At 50.5% G+C, this 20,673-nt stretch overlaps 6 protein-coding genes across 6 annotated transcripts; 2 read left to right on the forward strand and 4 right to left on the reverse strand.

The window, feature by feature from the left end:
• Positions 1-110: 110 nt before the first annotated feature.
• Positions 111-1,733, reverse strand: F9C07_4849 (putative acyltransferase; the record flags this gene model as incomplete). The annotated part of the gene is made up of 1 exon (XM_041285293.1): positions 111-1,733. The coding sequence occupies one exon, from the start codon at positions 1,731-1,733 to the stop codon at positions 111-113; it is 1,623 nt and encodes a 540-aa protein (XP_041144470.1).
• Positions 1,734-2,840: 1,107 nt separating this feature from the next.
• On the forward strand, positions 2,841-5,268 carry F9C07_4850 (putative mRNA capping nucleoside-triphosphatase; the record flags this gene model as incomplete). Its single annotated transcript, XM_041290795.1, has 3 exons — positions 2,841-4,478; positions 4,550-4,999; positions 5,098-5,268. 3 exons carry the CDS (start codon positions 2,841-2,843, stop codon positions 5,266-5,268), a joined length of 2,259 nt encoding a protein of 752 aa, XP_041144471.1.
• A 390-nt stretch (positions 5,269-5,658) lies between these two features.
• On the reverse strand, positions 5,659-10,113 carry F9C07_1395220 (transcription elongation factor spt5). The gene is made up of 6 exons (XM_041290786.2): positions 9,634-10,113; positions 9,270-9,487; positions 9,015-9,206; positions 7,466-8,943; positions 6,680-7,410; positions 5,659-6,624 (listed from the first exon to the last, which is right to left on the reverse strand). Exons 2-6 carry the CDS (start codon positions 9,366-9,368, stop codon positions 6,044-6,046), a joined length of 3,081 nt encoding a protein of 1,026 aa, XP_041144472.1. The 5' UTR covers positions 9,369-9,487; positions 9,634-10,113; the 3' UTR covers positions 5,659-6,043.
• A 518-nt stretch (positions 10,114-10,631) lies between these two features.
• F9C07_4853 (putative acyl-CoA dehydrogenase) lies at positions 10,632-12,594 on the reverse strand (the record flags this gene model as incomplete). The annotated part of the gene is made up of 5 exons (XM_071511279.1): positions 10,632-11,206; positions 11,262-12,003; positions 12,065-12,333; positions 12,403-12,414; positions 12,480-12,594. 5 exons carry the CDS (start codon positions 12,592-12,594, stop codon positions 10,713-10,715), a joined length of 1,632 nt encoding a protein of 543 aa, XP_071364991.1. The 3' UTR covers positions 10,632-10,712.
• Positions 12,595-14,398: 1,804 nt separating this feature from the next.
• F9C07_1395496 (nuclear distribution protein nudF) lies at positions 14,399-16,652 on the forward strand. Its single transcript, XM_071508066.1, has 3 exons — positions 14,399-14,566; positions 14,620-14,788; positions 14,874-16,652. The coding sequence occupies exons 1-3, from the start codon at positions 14,529-14,531 to the stop codon at positions 16,032-16,034; spliced, it is 1,368 nt and encodes a 455-aa protein (XP_071364992.1). The 5' UTR covers positions 14,399-14,528; the 3' UTR covers positions 16,035-16,652.
• A 260-nt stretch (positions 16,653-16,912) lies between these two features.
• On the reverse strand, positions 16,913-20,628 carry F9C07_4855 (putative 26S proteasome regulatory subunit Rpn2; the record flags this gene model as incomplete). Its single annotated transcript, XM_041290788.1, has 5 exons — positions 16,913-17,224; positions 17,291-19,552; positions 19,604-20,127; positions 20,193-20,362; positions 20,489-20,628. The coding sequence occupies 5 exons, from the start codon at positions 20,626-20,628 to the stop codon at positions 16,913-16,915; spliced, it is 3,408 nt and encodes a 1,135-aa protein (XP_041144475.1).
• Between the last annotated feature and the right edge of the window lie 45 nt (positions 20,629-20,673).

A 20,673-nucleotide genomic window follows, 5' to 3' on the forward strand; every position in this document is an offset into this window, starting at 1 on the left:
GGAATAAAGAAGCAAAAGACACGACAGTCATCAGAGACAATATATATATACGTCATAATGCGCTCGCTAAAACAAATACCGAATGGAAGATCAAGAACCCGGAGAAGCGATCACTCGCGACGGGAGTTTGCACTTCCGTTCTCCTTTCCCGTCGCCTTGACAATGACCTTATCCTCCACCCACCGGGCGAATTTGACGCTCGGTATATCCACAGCGCGCCAGTAGATATCACCAGCCCACAGACATAGAGGGAGACAGATGAGCCAACCGATCAGGAAGCCCAGGCAGTACTGGAAATCGGAGGCCTTGCCAATGACCGCCCAGATATTGGGCATGAGGGAGTAACCGAGCGAATGAAGGATCGGCCCATGCACAATGTAGAAAGCGAAGGAGATCTTGCCAAGGTACTGGGAGATTGGGTTTGCGAAGAGTTTCTGGATGTCTTTGGAATGGTTGATGCTGAAGACGATGAGAACCGCCCCAATGGTTTGTGGGAACCGGTGCGGTTCGGGATAAGTTTTTGGGGTAATACTCCAGGTCCACATATAGAATGGGGTCCATCTGTAGCCCGTGTTAGGGGCAGAGCCGAAATAGAGGCCTACAATGAAAAGCGCGATCCATAATTTGCGATTGGATAGTCCAAAAGGGTGGTACTTCGTTGGGAAACGGACACTCCATGGCTTTTCGCCCTCTGTTGGGCGCTCCCATGTACCGTTGATCAGGTCCGCTTCGGCCATCAACATGCCGCTTAGGAAGAGGACGACGTCCCAGCGGCCCCAGCGCATACAGAACCAGACTAGTGTGCTGACCAGAGACATCCTGATGACAGTGGTTAAGCGGGAGGTGGCCAAGATGGTGAGGAAGAGGACAATTGAGCAACGGAATTCCACGGGGATGGTCCATAGGTGTGGATTGTAATAATTATAGTACAGAGCCCAATCCCATGGGTTCATCAGATGCACTACTGTGGAGTACCAGTCCCAGAATTGTTTGTGAAAGGACTTCATGATGGGCGGATGCTGCTCATTGGTGCCCTGAATCGTGTGTCCTTCGTGAAGAACCCTCTGCGAATAGTCATACACACCCAATCGCACGGCCAGCATAACGATCAAGATGCCAATGACTGAGGGAATATAGAGTCGGAGGCCACGGCGGAATGTAGAGGAGGCCAGCACGGTGAAGGTCTGTTCCCATGATCGACTGCGGATCATTTTCAACGGTTTGTAGGAAAGTACATATCCGGAGATCACGAAAAAGATGGCCACCATGATATGGCCGGATACCAACATATGGAGGATGGGCAGCTGGAAAAGGTTGTAATTCCCATGACTGAAGCCCCATCCGACCGCAACTTTCCAGGTATAAGTAAAGAGGAAATGAAAGTTGAAGACGAGAAGACATGCCCAACCGCGCAAACCGTCCAGCGCTGCGATGGCATGTAGTTTCGAGGACTCGGGCGGTTGGCCGCCCACCAAATGCTGCAGATAACTAGGAGTAATGGCGATCGCAAGTCTGTCCAGAAATGATTCCAAACATGCTTTCCAATTGTTGGTGAGGGCGTGGGCACGACTCGAGGGATCGGAAAGGATGTGCGACGGCGTGAAATCGGTGATATTCGTCCATTTCGTGGTTTCTTGGGAGTCGCGATTGATTCCAGACTCTAGATCATTCAGGGGAATGTTGTCCGTCGCGGGGGAGGATCGAAGATCCTGGTCCCGACCGTTAAATGCCATCGCAGCGACAGGTGGGTTAAGGAATGTGGTCGAGGCGCAATTCCCTCCCCACGAGGATTCTCAGGAGAGGAGTTCTCGATATTAAATGAGTCCCGATTAAATGCGGAAGGTGATTGCGTAACCACCAGTGGACCGCAAGCGGCATGCGAGTTCCTTTCCGTCCAACGTGGCCTTGCGAGGGATCGACATCCACCCAATCTGAGGTGATCCGGATTGATTTCGCCTCAATGAAGTGAGAGGGAAGCCCTTACTTCCAGAGGAAACGGATGGGGTTAACCGGTTGGAGTCTAGACAAGATTTGGCGGGGTGAACTATAGATATAGTTATAGTTATAGTTATCCACTTGTATATAAGCCAAGAAATATTTATAAGATGAGAAAGAAAGATACTAGAACGAAAGGAAGGAGTGATTGATCTGTAAAAACGAATGAAGAAAAACTGAGAAGAAGAGAAAAAGGAGAGGGATATTACTTTAATTAAGAACACATTGCGGGATAGAAGAAAGAGATAAATTAGATTAGATACAAAGGAGGTACTGTAATTTATTGACCTGGACAGATTGATCGATTGTATGGAAAATTGTCAGAGATCCAACAACCAATATAAATCATTTATAGTACTGGAGAATGACACAAGAAACTCACCTTGGGCTAATAGATATTACTTCTAGTTTCTATCTAATAATCTTCTCCATTTCTGACATTATTCTTAAATATTTTGAATCTTTATTGAGCTATAGCAGTTCATAGTCGAGGAGCTGTCCAATCACGACTGCCGCATCCCGCGACTGAACCAACTTTCCATCTACTATTCTTTTTCTCCTTCTCTCTTTCTCTCTCTCTCTCTTTTCTCCTTTTCCCTCACGTCGCTCTTCTACGTTTTCTGCAACAACCCCATCCATTCGAGTCGATTCCATGTGGTGACCCTATCTCCTCACCCCTTACTCTTTTTTCTCGCCAAAGAGCCACTTCTACCCCGGTTAGTTCGGGGTGTTGTGGAAGGGGGTCGCAGCTCCCGAAGCTCCAATCAAGCTACGTAAGTTAGTTCACGAAATACTTCCACCACCAAGATCGCGATCGACTCGATCAACAAAATCCTTTCGCCGTCATGGATTTGCGCACCATTATGAACAACGATGCCTCGGGCACTTCGGATGCTCCATCAACGGCTCCCCTCCAGTCTCCGTCGCAAGTGTCGCGTAAGCCTTCGGATCCCATGTATGCTCCCCGCGACCAACAACGGACCTCCTCCTATCCATCTGCCTATTCGAGTCATCCCCCTCAGCCTCCACCCCTACAACGTCCTCATGCCTCCCCAGAACGTTCTTCCTCCTACGGATCACTCCAATCGCCCTATCAATACCATCCCCCCTCCGCACAGATTGCAGGCGCACAGTCTCAGCGCGGCCCGAGTCCTCCCCCCTATGGTTCCTCCGCCTCGCGTGACTCGTTCTCTACCTATGGCCATCCCCAGCAACACCAGCAGCAGCAGTCGCCCTTCGCACAGCAGCGTTCGCAATCCATCCAGTCTGTCCTGACCCCCTCATCCACCTCCACCTACTCATTCCATCCCAGGGAAAGCCCGCCAGCCGTTGCTTCACAGCCTTACCCGTCGCAGCAATTCTCCCCTCCAGCCCAAGGATCCGTACCGAATACTCCGCGAGGTTCAGTTGCTGCATCTTATACCCGTCAAACGCCCCCATCTGCGCGCCCCCAATCCTCCGGCCATGAATCCTTGTCAAATCGTGCCTCAAGCCCGTGGGTTGGTCCGGATGCTCAGGTTCATATGTCGCCGACGGCGATACCCCGTGTCTCGCGACAGGATTCAAGACCACTAGAACAAACCCCACGGCAAAATTCTTCGGCGACTGACAGAAGGGACTCGGATGAGAGTGTTAGTCCGAAAACCGCTTTTCCCTCTGGGTCTCGGCAAGGGAGCACGGCCGGATACACCGACCTAGCGTCCTCTTCTCAACCGAAGCCCACCGAAAATGGTATCTCCTTGAAGGAGAGCCCCCCCAACCTCCAAACCTCCCAGCCGGCCCCCGCAGCCTCAAACTTTGACAGCTCACCGCCCGCTCGAAAGTCTCTGACAGACGATACCTCCGCCATCGATCAAGCCCGTTCGTTGCCAACAAAGATGGACATGACTCCGGACGCAACGGCCAATTCAAGTCCGCAAGCACCCAGAGTGAAGAGGAGACGTTATGAAGAACCGCCAATCTATGCCCAAAGATCAGTACGCACCAAAGGGAGGATTCCCATGATTCCGAACCGCTGTCCACCGATCCCCAAGCATGCGAGAAATTCAATGCAAAATCCTTTTGTGATGCGCCAACAGACCGTTTCAGCCCAGGCTTCCGCTACAGATTCTCCGGCCAAACTCAAAAGCGAGACACCACCTACTAATGGCCCTCCGGCCCCCCGGCGACCTCCAGAGCCTGCTCAGGCAGGAAGCTTAGGACCATGGGAACCCTCCATCTATGGGTACATCCCGCACGAGGAGGTCACAAAGACGGTCTGCGATTTCTTGTTCCAACATGTGGTTATGAGGAACGACGCGACCGCAGCTCCTGCTGGTGCGACGGCAACCGGTCAGGGAGCAATGATTGAGGTGGAAGCCAAGCTGGGACAGCTCGTCGATATGGACAGAGGCGAAAGGCTTCTCTTGCCTATATCGACCGAAGGTATCGTGAATAAGGAAAACACTCGCTTACGAACTGCGTTCGAGAGCACGATGACAATTGTGAGTATTTTTTCTTTCCCGCCCTCGCTTCATTTGAGATTATGTTGAATGATTGATTGACCTTTGACTAGGCACAACATCGGGCAATGAATAACTTTCTGAACGAAGCCGTGAAGATGTCTATGCCGCAAGCCAACCCAGGACGCATTCCATTATCGTACACGCACAAGAAGGAGCGAGATACCTTTTACGAAATATCACCATCGGAGCTTCCACCTGTCATCAGACAGAATCTTAATCCTCGCCACAAACCCAAGGTGCGAGTAACATTAGACCAACGGACAGGCGAGGTCCTCGCGAAGATTGTGAAATGTCGAATTGCCGATCTTGATGTCTACAGCCCTCGCACATGTGTTGATTGGCGAATTAGCGTCAACCTGGAAATGAGCTACGAAGGAGATGTTAGCCACCTCCCTGTGGTAGATCCCGGTCGTGGACGCGGCGGAGAGCGAAACAAGGATCGTATGAGCTATCGACATCTGGCATACCAGATCGACCTTACACAAGTGGCCAAATCAGAAGTAAGTCGCTTACTTTTCCCCGCTCTCACTGGATGACCAGCTCTCTACCAGCTGGTTGGTTTTAAAGACACGTTCCTGACTTAATATGCGTTGTATAGCCACCATCCAAAGGTGAATTCGAGCATGAACTCGAAGTTGAAATCTCCGCCGCCGAGATCCGCCGCCAGGGTCAGCTTGCCATAGCTGGCGACCCTAAGAACCAATATGAAGAGCTTGTCAAAGGATTTGTGGATAATATTCGCATCCTGGCACGAGCAGTGCCTCCATAAATTCATTCGATGCCCCTTGGAACTGTTGTTGATGCGAATTTACATCGCACACTACGCCATGGAATGGCTTTTTGCTTTCACGTAATATAGAAAGACGAAGGCCCTGAAGATCCTAAAGAAGAAAGGGATCTATGAGAGCTGCATATGGAAAACAAAAGTCAAGTTTATATGTTACATTCTCTGCCGGGTTGATTTACTTTTTACCCATATGTTTTAATAACCGTCCACTACATATATCCTTCTCATGGAAAGAGATGATGAATGATGCGTCACGCCCTTTCTGTTTTCTCTTCGTCAAATTTTTTCTTTTCCTTTCTTTTTCACTTCTGCATTCTTTCCTTCTCCCTCCCCCCCATCTTTTTTGGTCTTCATCCAGCTGTTCAGAATTGAAATGGATTTCTCATGGTTAGGAACATATTCTATTTCTCCCCCATCACCTAACCTTCTCTTGTGACATTATTTACGACTTGTATAATCTACATGAATACAGTGCCTCGTATCAAACAGAGGGTTTATTAATATATTTGTTATGACCAAGTCCGCAGCTAGTTCTAAAGCCTGAATGGGATACAACAGTTGACATTTGAATATTTTGATGTCATGATACAATGAATGATACACTTTCACAGAACAAAGTTGACCAATTAACCATGCCTGTATTGTCTTATAAGAACATAAAGATATAGATGTAAGGATGAATGAGATTGATGACTACGCCAGCTTGCTCCTCCCCGCTTGAGCTTTGCCTTTAACTTATGCCCCGCAATAAATGACATTACGGACTAGGCGTTCCGTCTTCGTACCGTGGTCCTGCATCGTCGCCGTCTCCACCCATCGCTGGCGTAGGGGCGTCATATGGACGACTGTCCCAGGCAGCGGGTGTAGGCGCGTCGTACGGCTTCTTGGACGGGCCGCCGGGGGTAGGGGCGTTGAATGCTCCCGGCGTCGGGGCACTATCGGCCCAGGCTCCAGGCGTGGGCGCAGAGACACCGGGGGTGGGAGCGCTGGCATATGCGCCTGGAGTGGGTGCAGAATAGGCTCCGCCTGGAGTGGGGGCGTCGTAGCCACGGGAGTCTTTGCTGCCGTTGCTTGCCGTAGCTCCTGACCAGGCTGGGGTGCGACTGCCGGAGTTTGCGTTCCAGGCTGGGGTTCTAGAGCCTGCTGCGAAGGCGTCGAAGTCACTCTGTCCGGAGCCGGAGCCGCCGTAGGGAGTTCGGGCGCCAGCGTTCCAGGCCGGGGTGCGTGAGCCGAATCCGCCATATGCGGTGCGACTTCCATCGTAGGGATTCGATGTACGGGATCCATCGTTCTTCCATGCTGGTGTGCGAGAACCGCCCATACCAGCCCAAGCAGGTGCTGAATCGCTTTGTTAGTATCGTAGACCAAAGACGTAAATCATAGAAAGACTTACTTCTCGCGGAAGATGCACCGCCCCAGGCGGGGGTCCTGGATGAATCTGCAGCTGCCATCGGTGTCCGACCACCCTGCCAGCCCGATGGTGGAGCTGCTGAAGGGACGCGTGGTCCTCCTCTGCCGCGGCCCATTTCGATTGTTTGGCCCGTTACAGGGTCCTTGACCACGAGGAGCTCCTTGGGAATCGACACTAGCTTGTTCTTGGAATGGAGCTCCACACGTGCCTGCACGTCTCCCGCATCTTTGACAATACCCACAAGACCTTTGAAGGGCCCCTTTCGGACCATGACTGTCTTTCCAATCATCCTGTCGCGACCGAAGCTCTTCGGGGGGCCCATCATACCGCTGGGTCCGCCACGACTCATCAGAGCCGGGTTCATCTTAGTAAGATCAGGGCCCGTAGACCGGCCTCCCTTGGCTGATACTGTTACAACGTTGGTCGTACGCACGACAGTAATACCGGAGTTCTCAGCCTGAGCTTTGTTATGCAAGAACAGAAATGAACGGTGAATGTGAAGGATCACGCCATTCCTTTGCTCACCGTACACTTCGCGAACGGTATCTCCATGTCGAATCTCTGCACCGTTCCGGTCCGTAGCTACCGCATCCCGACGCGGTGTGATCTTGTTTGTTACCTGAGTAGGCAGAATAGTGCGAATCGAACCATTTTGATCCAAAACCCGCAAAGATTCTCGATCAACCTTGACAATACAAGCAACAGTAGCGGCGCTATTAAGAAGTTAGATAAAAGAACAAGCAGTAAGTATAGGGCCGAGTAACTCACTCTAGCTGCACAAGATCATGTACGTCGAACATTCCAAGCTTTCCGTCAACACCTGTCTCGGCGGACAGCCGAAGATCCTTGCTGAACACAGTGATCTCTTGCATGCTCATATCGCTAAGTAATGTCACGGTGTCGTCCTTGACTTGGACCACCATACCCAGCTCATCTTGATATCTGCTACCACCGATGACCTTGACATGATCACCCTCCCTGAAACGTTTACGGAGAGATTTAACAGGGGCATCAATGTGTTGTCCCGCAAGGTCACCTTCGGTAACTTGTAGAGTAACGATATCACCGCGAGTAGAAGTAGTTCGACCGATCAAGCCCTGTTGTTCACCACGGAACACTTCAACTGGATCTCCTGGGAGGTAAGAGTCTTCAGCTGTGGAGTTCTTGAGTGTTTCCGCGAGGGACGCAAGATCTAGATTGGCAGTGCCGTCCTCTGAGCCTCGGGCAAACATAGTAACCTCCTCAAGCCGCGGGCTCACATTCTTGGTGATCAAATGTTGTACCTTCATGTCCTTGATTAAGAAACCGTCGACGTAGGTCTCTCCTAGGTAGCTCCAAGATTTTCCACCCAGACCAGATGTGGCAGAAAGGTACTTTCCATGTTTCTTTTTAGCTTCAGCTTCACTGAACAGACGTTGAGGTGGCCGGGCCACCGCGGGATTCATGCCAGGACGCTTCCTCTTGGGATCCATAAAAGGCGCACCGATGTCCTCGTTCATGCCATAATCTAGGCGAGGAACCAAGCGAACAGTCACAGCGAGACCGTTGGTTTCAACTTCTTCAATCTGGGCCAGATCGTTTTGGTATTTGCCACGTTTAATGCGGACCCAGCCACCGGGCAAGAGTTCTTCGGATTTTTGAACCCGCAGAAGGTCCGGCATTTCCCGCACAGGAACTAGAATCATCTTCGTCCGTGGGTAGACGTTGGACATATCTTGCAGTGCATCCATGACGTCCGCTTGCCTGCGTGCTTCAACATAGATGTACCCACTCATAGCTCCTCCACGTTCAAAGGCAGATATGATCTTCATAGGGTTGCGAGAGCCCATGGGTCGCTCTTCTATACGTTTCTGGATGGCGAAAATAACCTCCCGTTCTTTGCCGGGCTTACAACGGACACCCCAGATGCTAGGATCCTCGACACTAGGAAGTAGTAGCCGCTTTGGTACGACGACTGCATCGGAAGCTGCAGCGCGGTTTCGTCCGTAACGTTCTTTGAGCAACTGCGCCTGCTTCTCGGCATCCATGCTGGCCTCAAGCTCGCGCTGGCGATCAAGCTGTCGGTGGCGACGATCGTCAGTCTCAGCGCCGACTGGGAGCGCATCCATATCATCTGGATGCATTTCCCCACCAAGCTCGGCCATTTCATCCTCTTCGTCCTCGGCCTCATCTTCATCTTCATCGACGCCAGCCTCTTCCTCGAAGAAATGGGCCACGCCTCCCTTTCTTCTGCGCTTTTTTGGTCGCTATTAAGACGAACAATGGTCAGTATTAACCACGAGGTATCAGAAATAGCTCAAATGGTGCTAGTACTCACAGACACGGCACCCTCTTCATCTTCATCTTCCTCCTCCTCGTCATCATCATCGTTCTCGTCTTCTTCCTCGTCGTCGTGGCCATCGGCATCTTCGTTATCGTCTGCCTCCTCGCTACCGACTCGACGTTCCGCTCGTCGTGAAGGCTTTACATCTTCTTCATCGTCATCATCGTCCCGGTCTTGATGCGTCGGCTATAACCCCCGTACGTGTTAGCACCACCAGCCACTATCATCTAACGCATGTGTAGTACTGACCCTGGCATCTTCATTATCTGAATCATATGCGGGAGCGGGGTTGAAGTCATCGTCTTCTTCGTCTGAACCGAAGTCATGATCCAGCATGTTTCGTGACATGTTTGCGTGGATTATTGGTAAAATGGCTTCGAACTGGGGCTAGGTTCGGAGTGTTTTCGGAGTGGGAGTCGGCGATTGAGATAAGAGTCGCAAGATGGCGTATAATGATTATTGACGACCTATTGACGAGAAGGAAGTCACAATTAGATCACTTTGAGCTTTCAAGCATATGGTTCTGGAGAACTCGAGATCGCGGATAAGGAAGGCGTAGAAAACGAGACAGAAGACCGTCCAGAAACTAAGGTGAGACGAAAGGGCGCAATACCTATTATGTAATCGGGATAGGGAGTCGCTGAAGTCTCACGATTCACAAAGAATCCCTGGACAAAAAATGGGTATCGAACAGCCTTGCTGTTGCTTCGGCCAGCCAGGCGGGCGGCGTTATCCTTCGCCGAGTCCGCGATCGCGGCACGTAAGTCAATCGGAGCTGAGGGAGCGGAGAAAAAAAATCGATGAAACTGCCCACACCAGACGACAATAAGATGAAGCCCACCTGGGTAGCAAGCCGTAGCAAAAGAAGTGGGAGGTGGCGCAAGATAAGTGGTCTTTATAAGGCCGTTGGAGACTTGTTGAAGACAAATCCATGGGTTGCGCAATTGGCTTAACTGCGGCGACGGAGTTCTTCCTAGTGCTCCCATTGAGCCAATGAGCGTCATTCGCTCTAGATCTTATTTGTAGCTATAACTGTCTCTGCTTCACTATCTCCATGGTTATTCATGTTTACTCAATCGCATCTTTATAGACTCTATGGACATTTGCCACAGGCTGGATAAGCAAATTCTACAGTCAACCTTCGATATGACTGTTGTTGCAAGCCAAGATTGGATACTGAGTATATATTTAATGGGGAACTACATATTGTGCTTACAACAAGCCCATGCACATATAATCAAATGCCTGCATGCTGGAAACACCGTTTTCAGACTCTCCCATGTCAATTTAATCTAAACAGTGGTTAGGAAGCACGTTCAACGGCATTCTACTCACCAAACTTATTTCACAGGCTGACCTTGTACACAGGAGGGTCAGGTAGAGAGTTGCTATATCCGAGTAAGGATAAACGTACAATACCCGTGTTAGAAATTCTCAAGATTACACTAGAACTAGATCTGCAAGTATTCCAAAGCTAGGTGGCCCTTCATGTTCCAGGAGGTATCATTTTATTCTTTTGAGGACATGGTCCAAGCAACATATAGTACAGTGAATTGAGCCTAGAAGACCACTAAACTGCCAGCTGAGCCGGATATGAAAAGCTCTATATACCCAAAACCAAAGTCATATCCAAACAACATTAAGGACAAAGAGGGGGAATAAATATGGGAAGAAAAATTTGAGTGCGCTCATTTACAACTTCATGCCGAACATCTTGTGCACACGGAGACTCTGGCGCATACTCAGGTCCAGCATGATCTCCTCACTTCCACCAGGGATAGCGTAGGCACGAACATCACGGTATAGCCGCTCCACCTTACCGCCCTGGCCTCCGCGGCTGTAGCTCAGACCACCGAAAATCTGACTGGCCTCACGAGCGCAGAACTCGAAGGTGGTCGTCGACTGAGCCTTGAGACTTGCGATTGCACCGCCCAGCTTGAGCATTGCTTCAGTCTCATCCATGGACTGGCATTGGTAGATGATATTTTCCAGCCAGTTATACGTCGCTTCAATCTGACGGGCCATATGTGCGAGCTTCATACGGATGACAGGGTGGTCGATGAGTCTCTTGCCGAACGTCCTACGCTTGTGGGCATATTTCACCGCTTCCTCGTAGCACACACGAGCGAACCGACAACACTGGATGACGATTCCAATACGCTCGTGGTTAAAGTTGGTCATGATGACTACACAACCGGTTAGTTGCTGTGAAAAGAGAAGCAAGAGCGCTAGGGGGCTTACCCTTGAAACCCTGATTTTCCTTTCCAATGAGGTTCTCCACCGGCACCTTCACATCCTCGAAGGTGACATAAGTCGTGCCGCTGCTCCAGACACCCTGGCAGTCCATGCGTCTCGTGCTGACTCCGCCGTGCTCTCTCTCAATGAGAAGGACACTAAGACCATTCATACCGGGCCCGCCCGTACGAACAGCGGTGGTGAAGTAATCGGCATAGACACCGTTGGTAATCCACTTCTTCTCACCGTTGACAATGTAGTGCTTGCCATCAGGGGTGAGTTTAGCCTCGCAGGTAAGGTTGGCAACATCGCTTCCAGCATCCGGCTCGGTGATAGCAAGACAGATACGCTTATCGCCATTCAAAATACCGGGGAGAATTCTGTCAACCAGAGGCTTCTTGCCATATTTGACTAGTGGGGGGCAGCCGATACCGTAGCCACCGATCAAATTCCAGACAAGACCACCACTACCGGCGCGGGACAGCTCGTCGGTAAGAAGCATCTCGTGAAACAAGTCCCAGTTTTCAGGAGCGACAGACTGCACACGGTTCTTCGTGTGGTCGACAGGGAATTTGCCACCCAATAATCCGGCAAGGTAACCCCGTTCACCCATCTGCTTGTAAATATGATCGGGAACATTCTTGGCCTCATCCCATTCGGTCACATAGGGCTCAATTTCAGACTCAACCCATTGGCGAACTTCTGCGCGGAGGGCTGCATGAGTCTGGTTAAAGTATGGAGAGGAGTACTGTCGAGGAATCATTGGTTAGTCTGTAGTCTCCCGGATGGTGTGTGACAGGCAAACTTACACCTTGATACCATGAGGGATCGGCGAAGGGAATCAAGTCACCATAAGGTTCTTGGGGCTCGGACGACTTGGCCGATCCAACGTCCACTGGAGCTGCCTGCTGAGGCTTGGGGGTTTCCTTGGCTGCTGCTGGTTCCGGTGCCGACGCATCTGCGGCTTTTGTGTTCAAGGAACCAACCTGCAGCTTGCTTTTGTACTTCTTGAGAATCCCTTCGTTGTGATACTTCCAGAACTGCTTCGAAGCATCCTTTCCTCCGACTCGCGACAGAACTAGAGGTGCATAGTCAGCATCGGCACTCCTACCATGTCCAAAGATGAATTGTGGACATTATGACGTACTCTTTTTTCCACCTATGCAAAGTGACGTTAGCATCGTGCGAATGCATCTGACGATCCGCGGAACTGTTCAAACATACCAGGGTGCTCGTCCTGAAATTTAGTCAAGTCATACACATCTTCATCGATAACAACCCAGAGGTTATCTGGCTTGTTATGCGATGCGACGTCTTCCTTTGAGAATGTTTTGGACATGATCGTGGGTGGAAATGAAACAAACAATATATGAGCAAAGGAAGTATATAAGAGAGAGGGATTACGAGCTCTCGACGGTCACAAGTGTGTGCAGCGACGATACGATGCTCGGAGTATTCGGCACTGAAACACAGAGGGGTATGGAGAAGAGAATCTGGGGTAAAACGGAGGGAAGGGAGTGGATAGATATATGGATGACACGGAGGTCTCCGTCACGGGGAACTGTCGCAAGGACCAGTTGGGATAAAGGAAAATAAGCAGTGGAGGTAAGGCACTCGGACAAAAGCCTAAAATGTCCAACGATCAGCGCACAAGCGCCCTCGGTAGCCAGCGAAATGTTTTGGATAGCAGGTGGTCACTTTTTTTTTTTGGCAATCCACTGACACTGCCTAGATGCGGGAGGCCTTTTCACATGCCCGATCAATGAAGACCAGTGTCCCGTCCAATCAGGGTCGTCGATTGTTCACCTCGGTCAGGCTAGCCGCTGAGGTAAGCATTCTGCAGGTCATTTGCTGGCCTGTTAATCTTTCGTTGATTGGCCCATCGGTATCTTACTGCGTCATGTTCAGGCCGTCCACATCGGGCAAGTGCCGAGGCTGCCGAGAGATTAGCCACGTGACGTCAATCTGCCCCGGACACTTGGAGACTCTTCACACTTAGAGAGTACAACGTTGGAAAAACTAATCAGAAATGGGACCTCGACATGTGATACCATGGGATCAGGCAAATCTGAACCCCACCAGCCCCTGTCCATCGTAGTATTGTTAATATCTGCCGTAACTCCGTGATTTGTCGCCGGCACTAAGAAAGAGATACTCCGTAGTGCTCCCCGGTGATATACCACAAAAGGTATAGTGTCCCTCAATAATAGTGTACTCCGTCACTGTCGCAGTATATACTCCCTAGAGTATAGTCTACACTTCGCACTACTGTCCTTTCCTATTATAATGCTTGCTACACTTCGCTCCGCTGCGCTACGGTGCGCTTCAAAAACAGAAGATTTGCTATTACCTCAGCTCACATTTCTCTGCTTCAACGTCAATGACAGCGACATGATAGCGTGTCGTGTAGCATACAACTGTTTGCTTGTCCGAGGCATAGGGCCAGGGCTCCCTCTGTATACTAACTTAGACAATCGTACTTACAAGATATAAGGCAGAAGATCTAAAGATATTTGTGTTCAATGCCAGAGACTATCGGGCGAACAAGGTCAAGTATCGGAGTTCAATACCAGGGACTTCCTAGGAGGATCCTGCGTGTTCTTGCACCCACTACTAGTCGAGATATCAACAAAAGATATATAAACCGGAGGTTCCTGGACTACCAGTCTGTTGCCGTAGCGCCGTCATCGAATCCCGTGATACATCCGTAACTAGCAGAGAGTAAACAAGCCGGGCAGTCGCATCAACCGCATGAATAGTGACTCCTTTCCCCCCAGGAGTTTACATTCACTTTGATCGCGGCAAGTTCAACTATAGAGCTAATGAACTGGCTCACAATATATATCCACACGGCCACTCCTTCGTTGTGTCGACTCCAATGTAGATAAACTACCGGATTCGGACTCGGATTTATTCCCATCCCGCCCGAGCCAATTAGGGTTTCTGGGGCAGCGGGTGCCGCCGCGTCGCCATTCAGGCAGTTCTGTGGGTTAACGGACAGTCTAACCAACATCTCTGATGTTTGTTGTCCTCGCAGAGAGAGCTTTGGATGATAAGAATAGGAAATATGTTTATCCGGGCACGACTCTATTGACAAGCTAAGGCCTGTGAGACCTCACCGATCCTTATCAACCGATAAATACGGACTCCTTTAGTCGTCATTATCGTCGATTTCCCTATTCTACTACTGCAGGTCGAACATTCCGTTAGGTCGCCACATTTTTGGCAGGACAGCGCATTCCCAACGGGTCTCTTATACGACCCCGCATCGCCATGCCTCCCTTACTAACTAATCGGCAAGCCGAGGAGCTGTGAGTATGTCCCATGGGAACTAGTCGCTGGCGAAAGCTAAATTCGCGTATAGACACAAGTCAATGATAGCGTACCTCGTGGCGAGCGACCTACCGGACACCGCAGCGGCACTCAGGAGAGAAGTGAACCTCAGCGAAGATGTGTTCGATCCAACTACAGCGAAAAGGTACGAAGGGATGCTGGAGAAAAAATGGACAAGCATTGCCCGCTTGCAGAAAAAGGCATGTCTGCGCTTCAGATCCTCTGTTTCGTCCACCGTATTACTCACTAGCGGCGCGGTGACATCTAATCTTCATTTCACGGCAGATAATGGATCTTGAATCCAGAAATGCGACGCTTCAATCTGAACTCGATAACTCAACACCAGCCTCCCGCTTAAAGCGCAACCAAGATCCAGCCTCCTGGCTTCCGAGTACGGTTCGCTATTCACTAGAATCGCACCGAGACAAAGTAAATTGTGTTGCCTTCCACCCGACATTTTCCTCCATAGCCTCCGGCTCCGACGATTGCACGATAAAGATATGGGACTGGGAACTCGGAGAGCTTGAGCGGACGCTTAAGGGCCATACAAGAGCAGTCCGGGACGTTGACTACGGCGGGCCGCGGGATAATGTCCTTCTCGCTTCCTGCAGTTCCGACCTGTCTATTAAGCTATGGAAACCGACAGACAATTATAAGAATATCCGCACGCTGCAGGGCCATGATCACATCGTCAGTGCGGTTCGTTTTATACCATCAAGAAACCTGCTGGTGAGCGCAAGCAGAGACAACGATATGAGAATCTGGGATGTCACAACCGGGTATTGTGTGAAGACTATAAACGGCCATACCGACTGGGTGCGGGATGTTAGCATCTCGTTTGACGGGAGGTTTCTTTTCTCCACGGGCCAAGATATGACCGCTCGCTTATGGGACATCTCTACTGTATCGAATATAGAACATAAACGAACGATGCTTGGTCACGAGAATTTCATTGAATGCTGCGCTTTCGCCCCACCTACGTCATACCAGTTCCTTGCGCCCTTGGCCGGACTAGGGAAACGCCCTTCTTCTACGAACGGAGCTGACTTCATGGCGACCGGATCACGAGACAACACTATTAAGATATGGGACAGCCGCGGGACGTGCCTCATGACATTAGTGGGCCATGATAGCTGGGTGCAGGCGCTGGTATTCCACCCGGGAGGAAAATACCTTCTATCAGTATCGGACGACAAGACACTAAGATGCTGGGACTTGAACCAACAAGGAAAGTGCGTGAAGACGCTCGACGCCCACGAAAGCTTCGTCACCTCCCTGCGATGGGCTCCAGGAGTGGCCAAGAATGTACCTGGCGGAGACGGCGCAGCGGAGGGAGAAGGAAACGATAAGAACGGGGCTGGTAGTGAGAATCCTGCCAATATCCAGATGCGCTGCGTGGTCGCAACAGGGGGCTGGGATCAGAAATTAAAGATCTTTGCGGGTTGAGGTCGCGAACGAAATCATAATCGGGGAAGGATAGGAACGGTGCTTTGTATGGGGCTTCCTATAACCTATTCTGAAACGGTCATAGAGCCAAGCTGCACTCCTACAGCGATGTAACCACGATTCTTCTCTGCCACACACCCCCTCCCTGTGTCTCTTGAGCCGATTCCCTGGGTTTAATGCGCCACGGGCTGGCATATCCCCATAGCGTTCCTCGTCGCTGTGGTGGTCGCTATTAGCGCGACAGAGAGAAGCTTGGATTGCCAGGACGAATCGGACAATAGCGACGACAGTGATAGTTGAGTAGTAATTTGTCCGATGAAAGCAACCTTTTGAGGCTCAAGTGGTCTTCTCAGAAAGTGCCAGTTCGCTCTGTATATATCTTTCAAGTAAAATCATATATAGTCTGGCTGAACACTGTCTGGACTCGTTAGAACTAGCATTGGAGTTACTAATCGGGCCCTTATCACATACGACATCAATGAAGGTCGACCAAAAATGAGATGCTTCTCGAGATGTTTAGATTCTATTATAGCAATGCGAGATGCATATCGGATAATTATACCTGCATGTAACCCAGCTCATCATACCTAATTTGATCTACTGATCGGGACATTCCCATGGCCCCTCAAGCTTAAACCATATAAAAATCCACAAGTCTTTTGTAGACTAGATACTAAGAGTTGGACAGCTTCGGTCGGAAGATAAAATGTGATATAGCCGTGCCGTACTATATATCTCATCGGCCCCACATAACAAACGTAATGGCAAGTAGATATTCAGGACGTTAGGCAACAATACTGTTGTCACTTCAATAAGACATAGATCCATAATTAATCTAAAATACAACCAGTGCGAAGATCGTTGATGTGACCACCCGCTTAGTCCTCGTCACCGTCGGTTTCATATTCAAACTCTTCGGGGACGGGGGCCTCCTCGTCATCCTCGTCATCCTCATCAACAGCTGTTAAAACACCCGCAGCAGCAGCGGCTCCTGCGGCTGCCTCGGCCAAGCGGCTTGAGCCTCGTTGAGGGGTCTGGAGGGCTGCCGCGCCCATGGCAGCCTGTAGTCGGTCTTGCAGTGTCTCTGCTGCTGCCGCAGGTTGCCTGACCTCCTTACTTGCTTTCATTTCAATTGTCTCCCGTGGTTCTTCTGGCTTCTTATCCAGCACGACAACCACTCCACCGGTAGGCTATTGTTGCACAGTTAGCATATCTGATCAATCTAAACACAATGACTACACGCAAGAGATACATACCCGTTTGACCGGCTCGTACCGCGGATCAGGAAATGTGAGGTACTTCAGTTGAGCGGGGAGGACTCTCGACATGTTCTCGAGCTCATATCCAACCCGTTCCCGTTCCACCTTCTTTCTTTGGCCCTCTCCGGACTCCTTCTCTCCCTCCTTAGTGTCGTCCTCGACCTTGGTGGCGGCGTCGTCCGTTTCCATTCTATCCGGCATTTGATCCGAAACCTTAGGCGTGGTAGGTGTCTGATCGATATCCATACTCTCTCGTCGCTGCTGCTTCTCACGGCGCTGTGCCCGACGCTTAGCCTGGGCGGTGGTGGACAACACGGCAGTCTTGACTTTCTCAGGCGCTTCCTCGGTTTTGACCTGTTGCTCGGGAGGATAGTCAAACAGGCTCGGCCGAGTATTACTGTGGAACTTGAAGAAAGGAACTTCAAGCTTCTGGTCCACGCCGATCACGGAAGTGGGGGCGAAGCTGAGTGACAAGAAATGGGTGAGAGGGAACCAGTACCAGTACTGAGTAAATACAGCAGCACCGACGATTCCAGGCATATTGAGGTTGCCAGTCTGCGTTTGCAGGCTGATAGTGCAATTCCGGCCACCAGCATCTATGATACCCAGAGCGACGGCGCAACCAAACTTAGCCATGGCATCCTCGTGTCTATCTCCAATCATCTTCATCATGGCTTTGCGAAGGGTGCTGACTCGTGGGTTCATGGCCTCGTTCTGTTGTACCAACACCATGGCCAGAGAGATCAGAGCTCCTTGTCTCACAAAGTCCGTGGAATCCTTGAGCATCGGCTCGAGCAGGTCGATGGCCTCGTCCAAGCCCGTTCCAGCACACGAGATACCGAGTGCCATGGCTGCACCATAGCGGACGTGAGGGTTATAGGACTCCGAAAGGAGTTCAACCATACGAGGCACGCTTTGGTACTTTCTAAACAGGATAAAGCCCAAGCTCAGGACTGCAATACGTCGCACATCATCGTTGACGTCGCTAACGGCAACATGGAGGAGCTTACGGACAGCCTTGTTGCTACTGCTGCCGCAATAGGCGAGAGCAATGGTCATGATACCACCGTAACGGAGAGTGGGATCAGGGTCGCCCAAAAGGCCATTGATCAGCTCATCAGCAGCCTCTTGGCGGGAGTACATGATCAGAGCCATACCCATAGCCAGACCGCGAACGATCTTCTCGTGTTGCGTCTCATGGGCATACTGAATCATGTCCTCTAGAGCTCTCATGTTACCCGTTCCCAGCATGACCAACCCCATGGCCAAACCCACAGCTTCACCATTGATGGCTGAATCAGAATATAGGACGTTTCGCAAATCTTCGTAGATACCCTCATCACCAGTTGCCATGCCGGCAACACCGAGACCTAAAGCTCCACCATGCTGAACAACTTCCTCAGTCGCCTTCTTGAAGTGATCCCGGATGAGGTCAACAGCCATACCGCCATGGTTAGCATATATCAAACCAAAGGCATACAACGAGCCTCCTTGGCTGTAGACTGAGCCCGATCCCCCGACACCGGCAATATGTTCCCTTGGAAGGTAAGGCTGCAGGAGCTTTTGGCCCTGGCTCAAGTTACCACGATGGATGACACCAAGAGCAGCCGTAGCTGTGAACTTGGACCAGTTGACAGCCTTTCCTAACCATTCCAGGTTGTCCCGGAAAAACTTGTCGTGTGTGGTACCTGCATGCATGAAAGCATTGGAGAGTGTGACAGCGGTGTGGAAGATAGAGTTCCGAGCTTCCAAGCTATCCCGAACTTTGTTAAGGATAGCGATATCCGCCTTGTTGCTTCGGTACAGAAACTCCAAGTTTAGTTGGATACTCTTAATGCCATCAAGGATATCAAGAATGTTCTTAAACGCCGATTGTGATTCAGAGGATAGCTTCGACTTGTCGTTGGCTCCGATGGACCTGGGCTGTGACGAGCTGGACTGGTCTTCCAACAATGGATCGGACTCCTTCGGCTCTCGGTCACCCTCCACTGTGTCTTGCTTTTCTTCAGCCTCCGCTTCTGGTACCAAATCGGCAATTTCCTGACGGACTTTTTGAAGGAATTCTTGCGTGCTGTTATCGTAAAGATCAAATGAAATTTGATACGCCACAGCGAGGGAACGTGCATCGCCCTTCTCGACCAACTGGCGGAGGATGACGGATGCCATGGAGTGTTCGTTGAGGTATACGACGCACTTCGCTATCGAGAAATAATCAGGGTTAGGGATCTCATTCAAGAGCTCTAGAATGAGTTTGAGAATCTGGAAAGCAAATTAGTCCTGAGGCTCCTGTAAGGCGGGAAAAAAGCCTACCTCGTTACGGAACGCACGCTCCTGTACAATACCCATGCAAATATCCAGTACGTATTCCATCAGTTCTTCACTCCTTCGAGACTCGCCATTCTGTTTCTTCTCATCTTCACTTGCCCGAATGATGGTTTTCCGAAGCACGTCCAAGCTCTTCGCTTCGATGGCAATTCCGATCACCTGGCGATATCGCTTTTGGATGAAGCATTGCTCGAACAGACGTTCGATAACGGCCTGCAACTGGCCTTGAACGCCTCTCTTCAGGACGAGTGGCGTCTCATCCTGGTTAACGCTAGCATCGTCGCCACCCGGGTAAGTCGCATCGATACCTGGTACTTCTTGTCGGGAAAGGAGCGACTTCGATGGTAAGGCAGACTGCGAAAACGGAGTGATCGGGGACGTCAAACTAGCAGAGGTGCTTGTAGCACCTTCACTGGAAGTGGGGAAGGCAGTATTGAGGTTGGCCGGCTGGTCGCCAGCGGCAGGTCGTTGGGCAGCAGATAGGGAGATGAAGGTATCAACGCATTTAGCTGTATATCATACCACGTTAGACGGACGGCCCTCCCTGTATGTTTTGAAGAGCATACAAACATACCAATAATCGTTTCCTCAAATTCGCCTCCATTGTCTAACTTGAACAGCTTCCCCGCACCCAGTGCAAATACCATACTCTCATTATATTCTTGAAGGTGATAGTAAACTTTAGCGGCGACAAGAGCAGCGAGCTCGCGTTCTGGGAAGGTTTCATCTTCATAGAGAGCCTCTCTAAATGAAACAAGTTAGCGCGGATTCCCTGTAAGGAAGTTGATTGATGGTATGGATAAAAGCACGTCCAAGACCGAATGTTTGATGTGATGAGAGAGATGTCATAAGCTCGGAAAGAAGACATACATTTGTGGAACAGCATCCACCACTTCTGTCCAGAGCAAATCGATCTGAGAATCTAGGGTCTTTAAAGCAAAAACCCGCAGCTCAGGGTCTGGTTCAGAGAGGAAGCCGACGAGGCCAGCAGCCGAAGCGAGTCCAACCATGTCTAATGGATTATGCTTCGCTGGAGGGATGAGGCGACAGCTTCA

This window comes from Aspergillus flavus, chromosome 3, assembly GCF_009017415.1.
Source record: "Aspergillus flavus chromosome 3, complete sequence".
Taxonomy (NCBI): domain Eukaryota; kingdom Fungi; phylum Ascomycota; class Eurotiomycetes; order Eurotiales; family Aspergillaceae; genus Aspergillus; species Aspergillus flavus.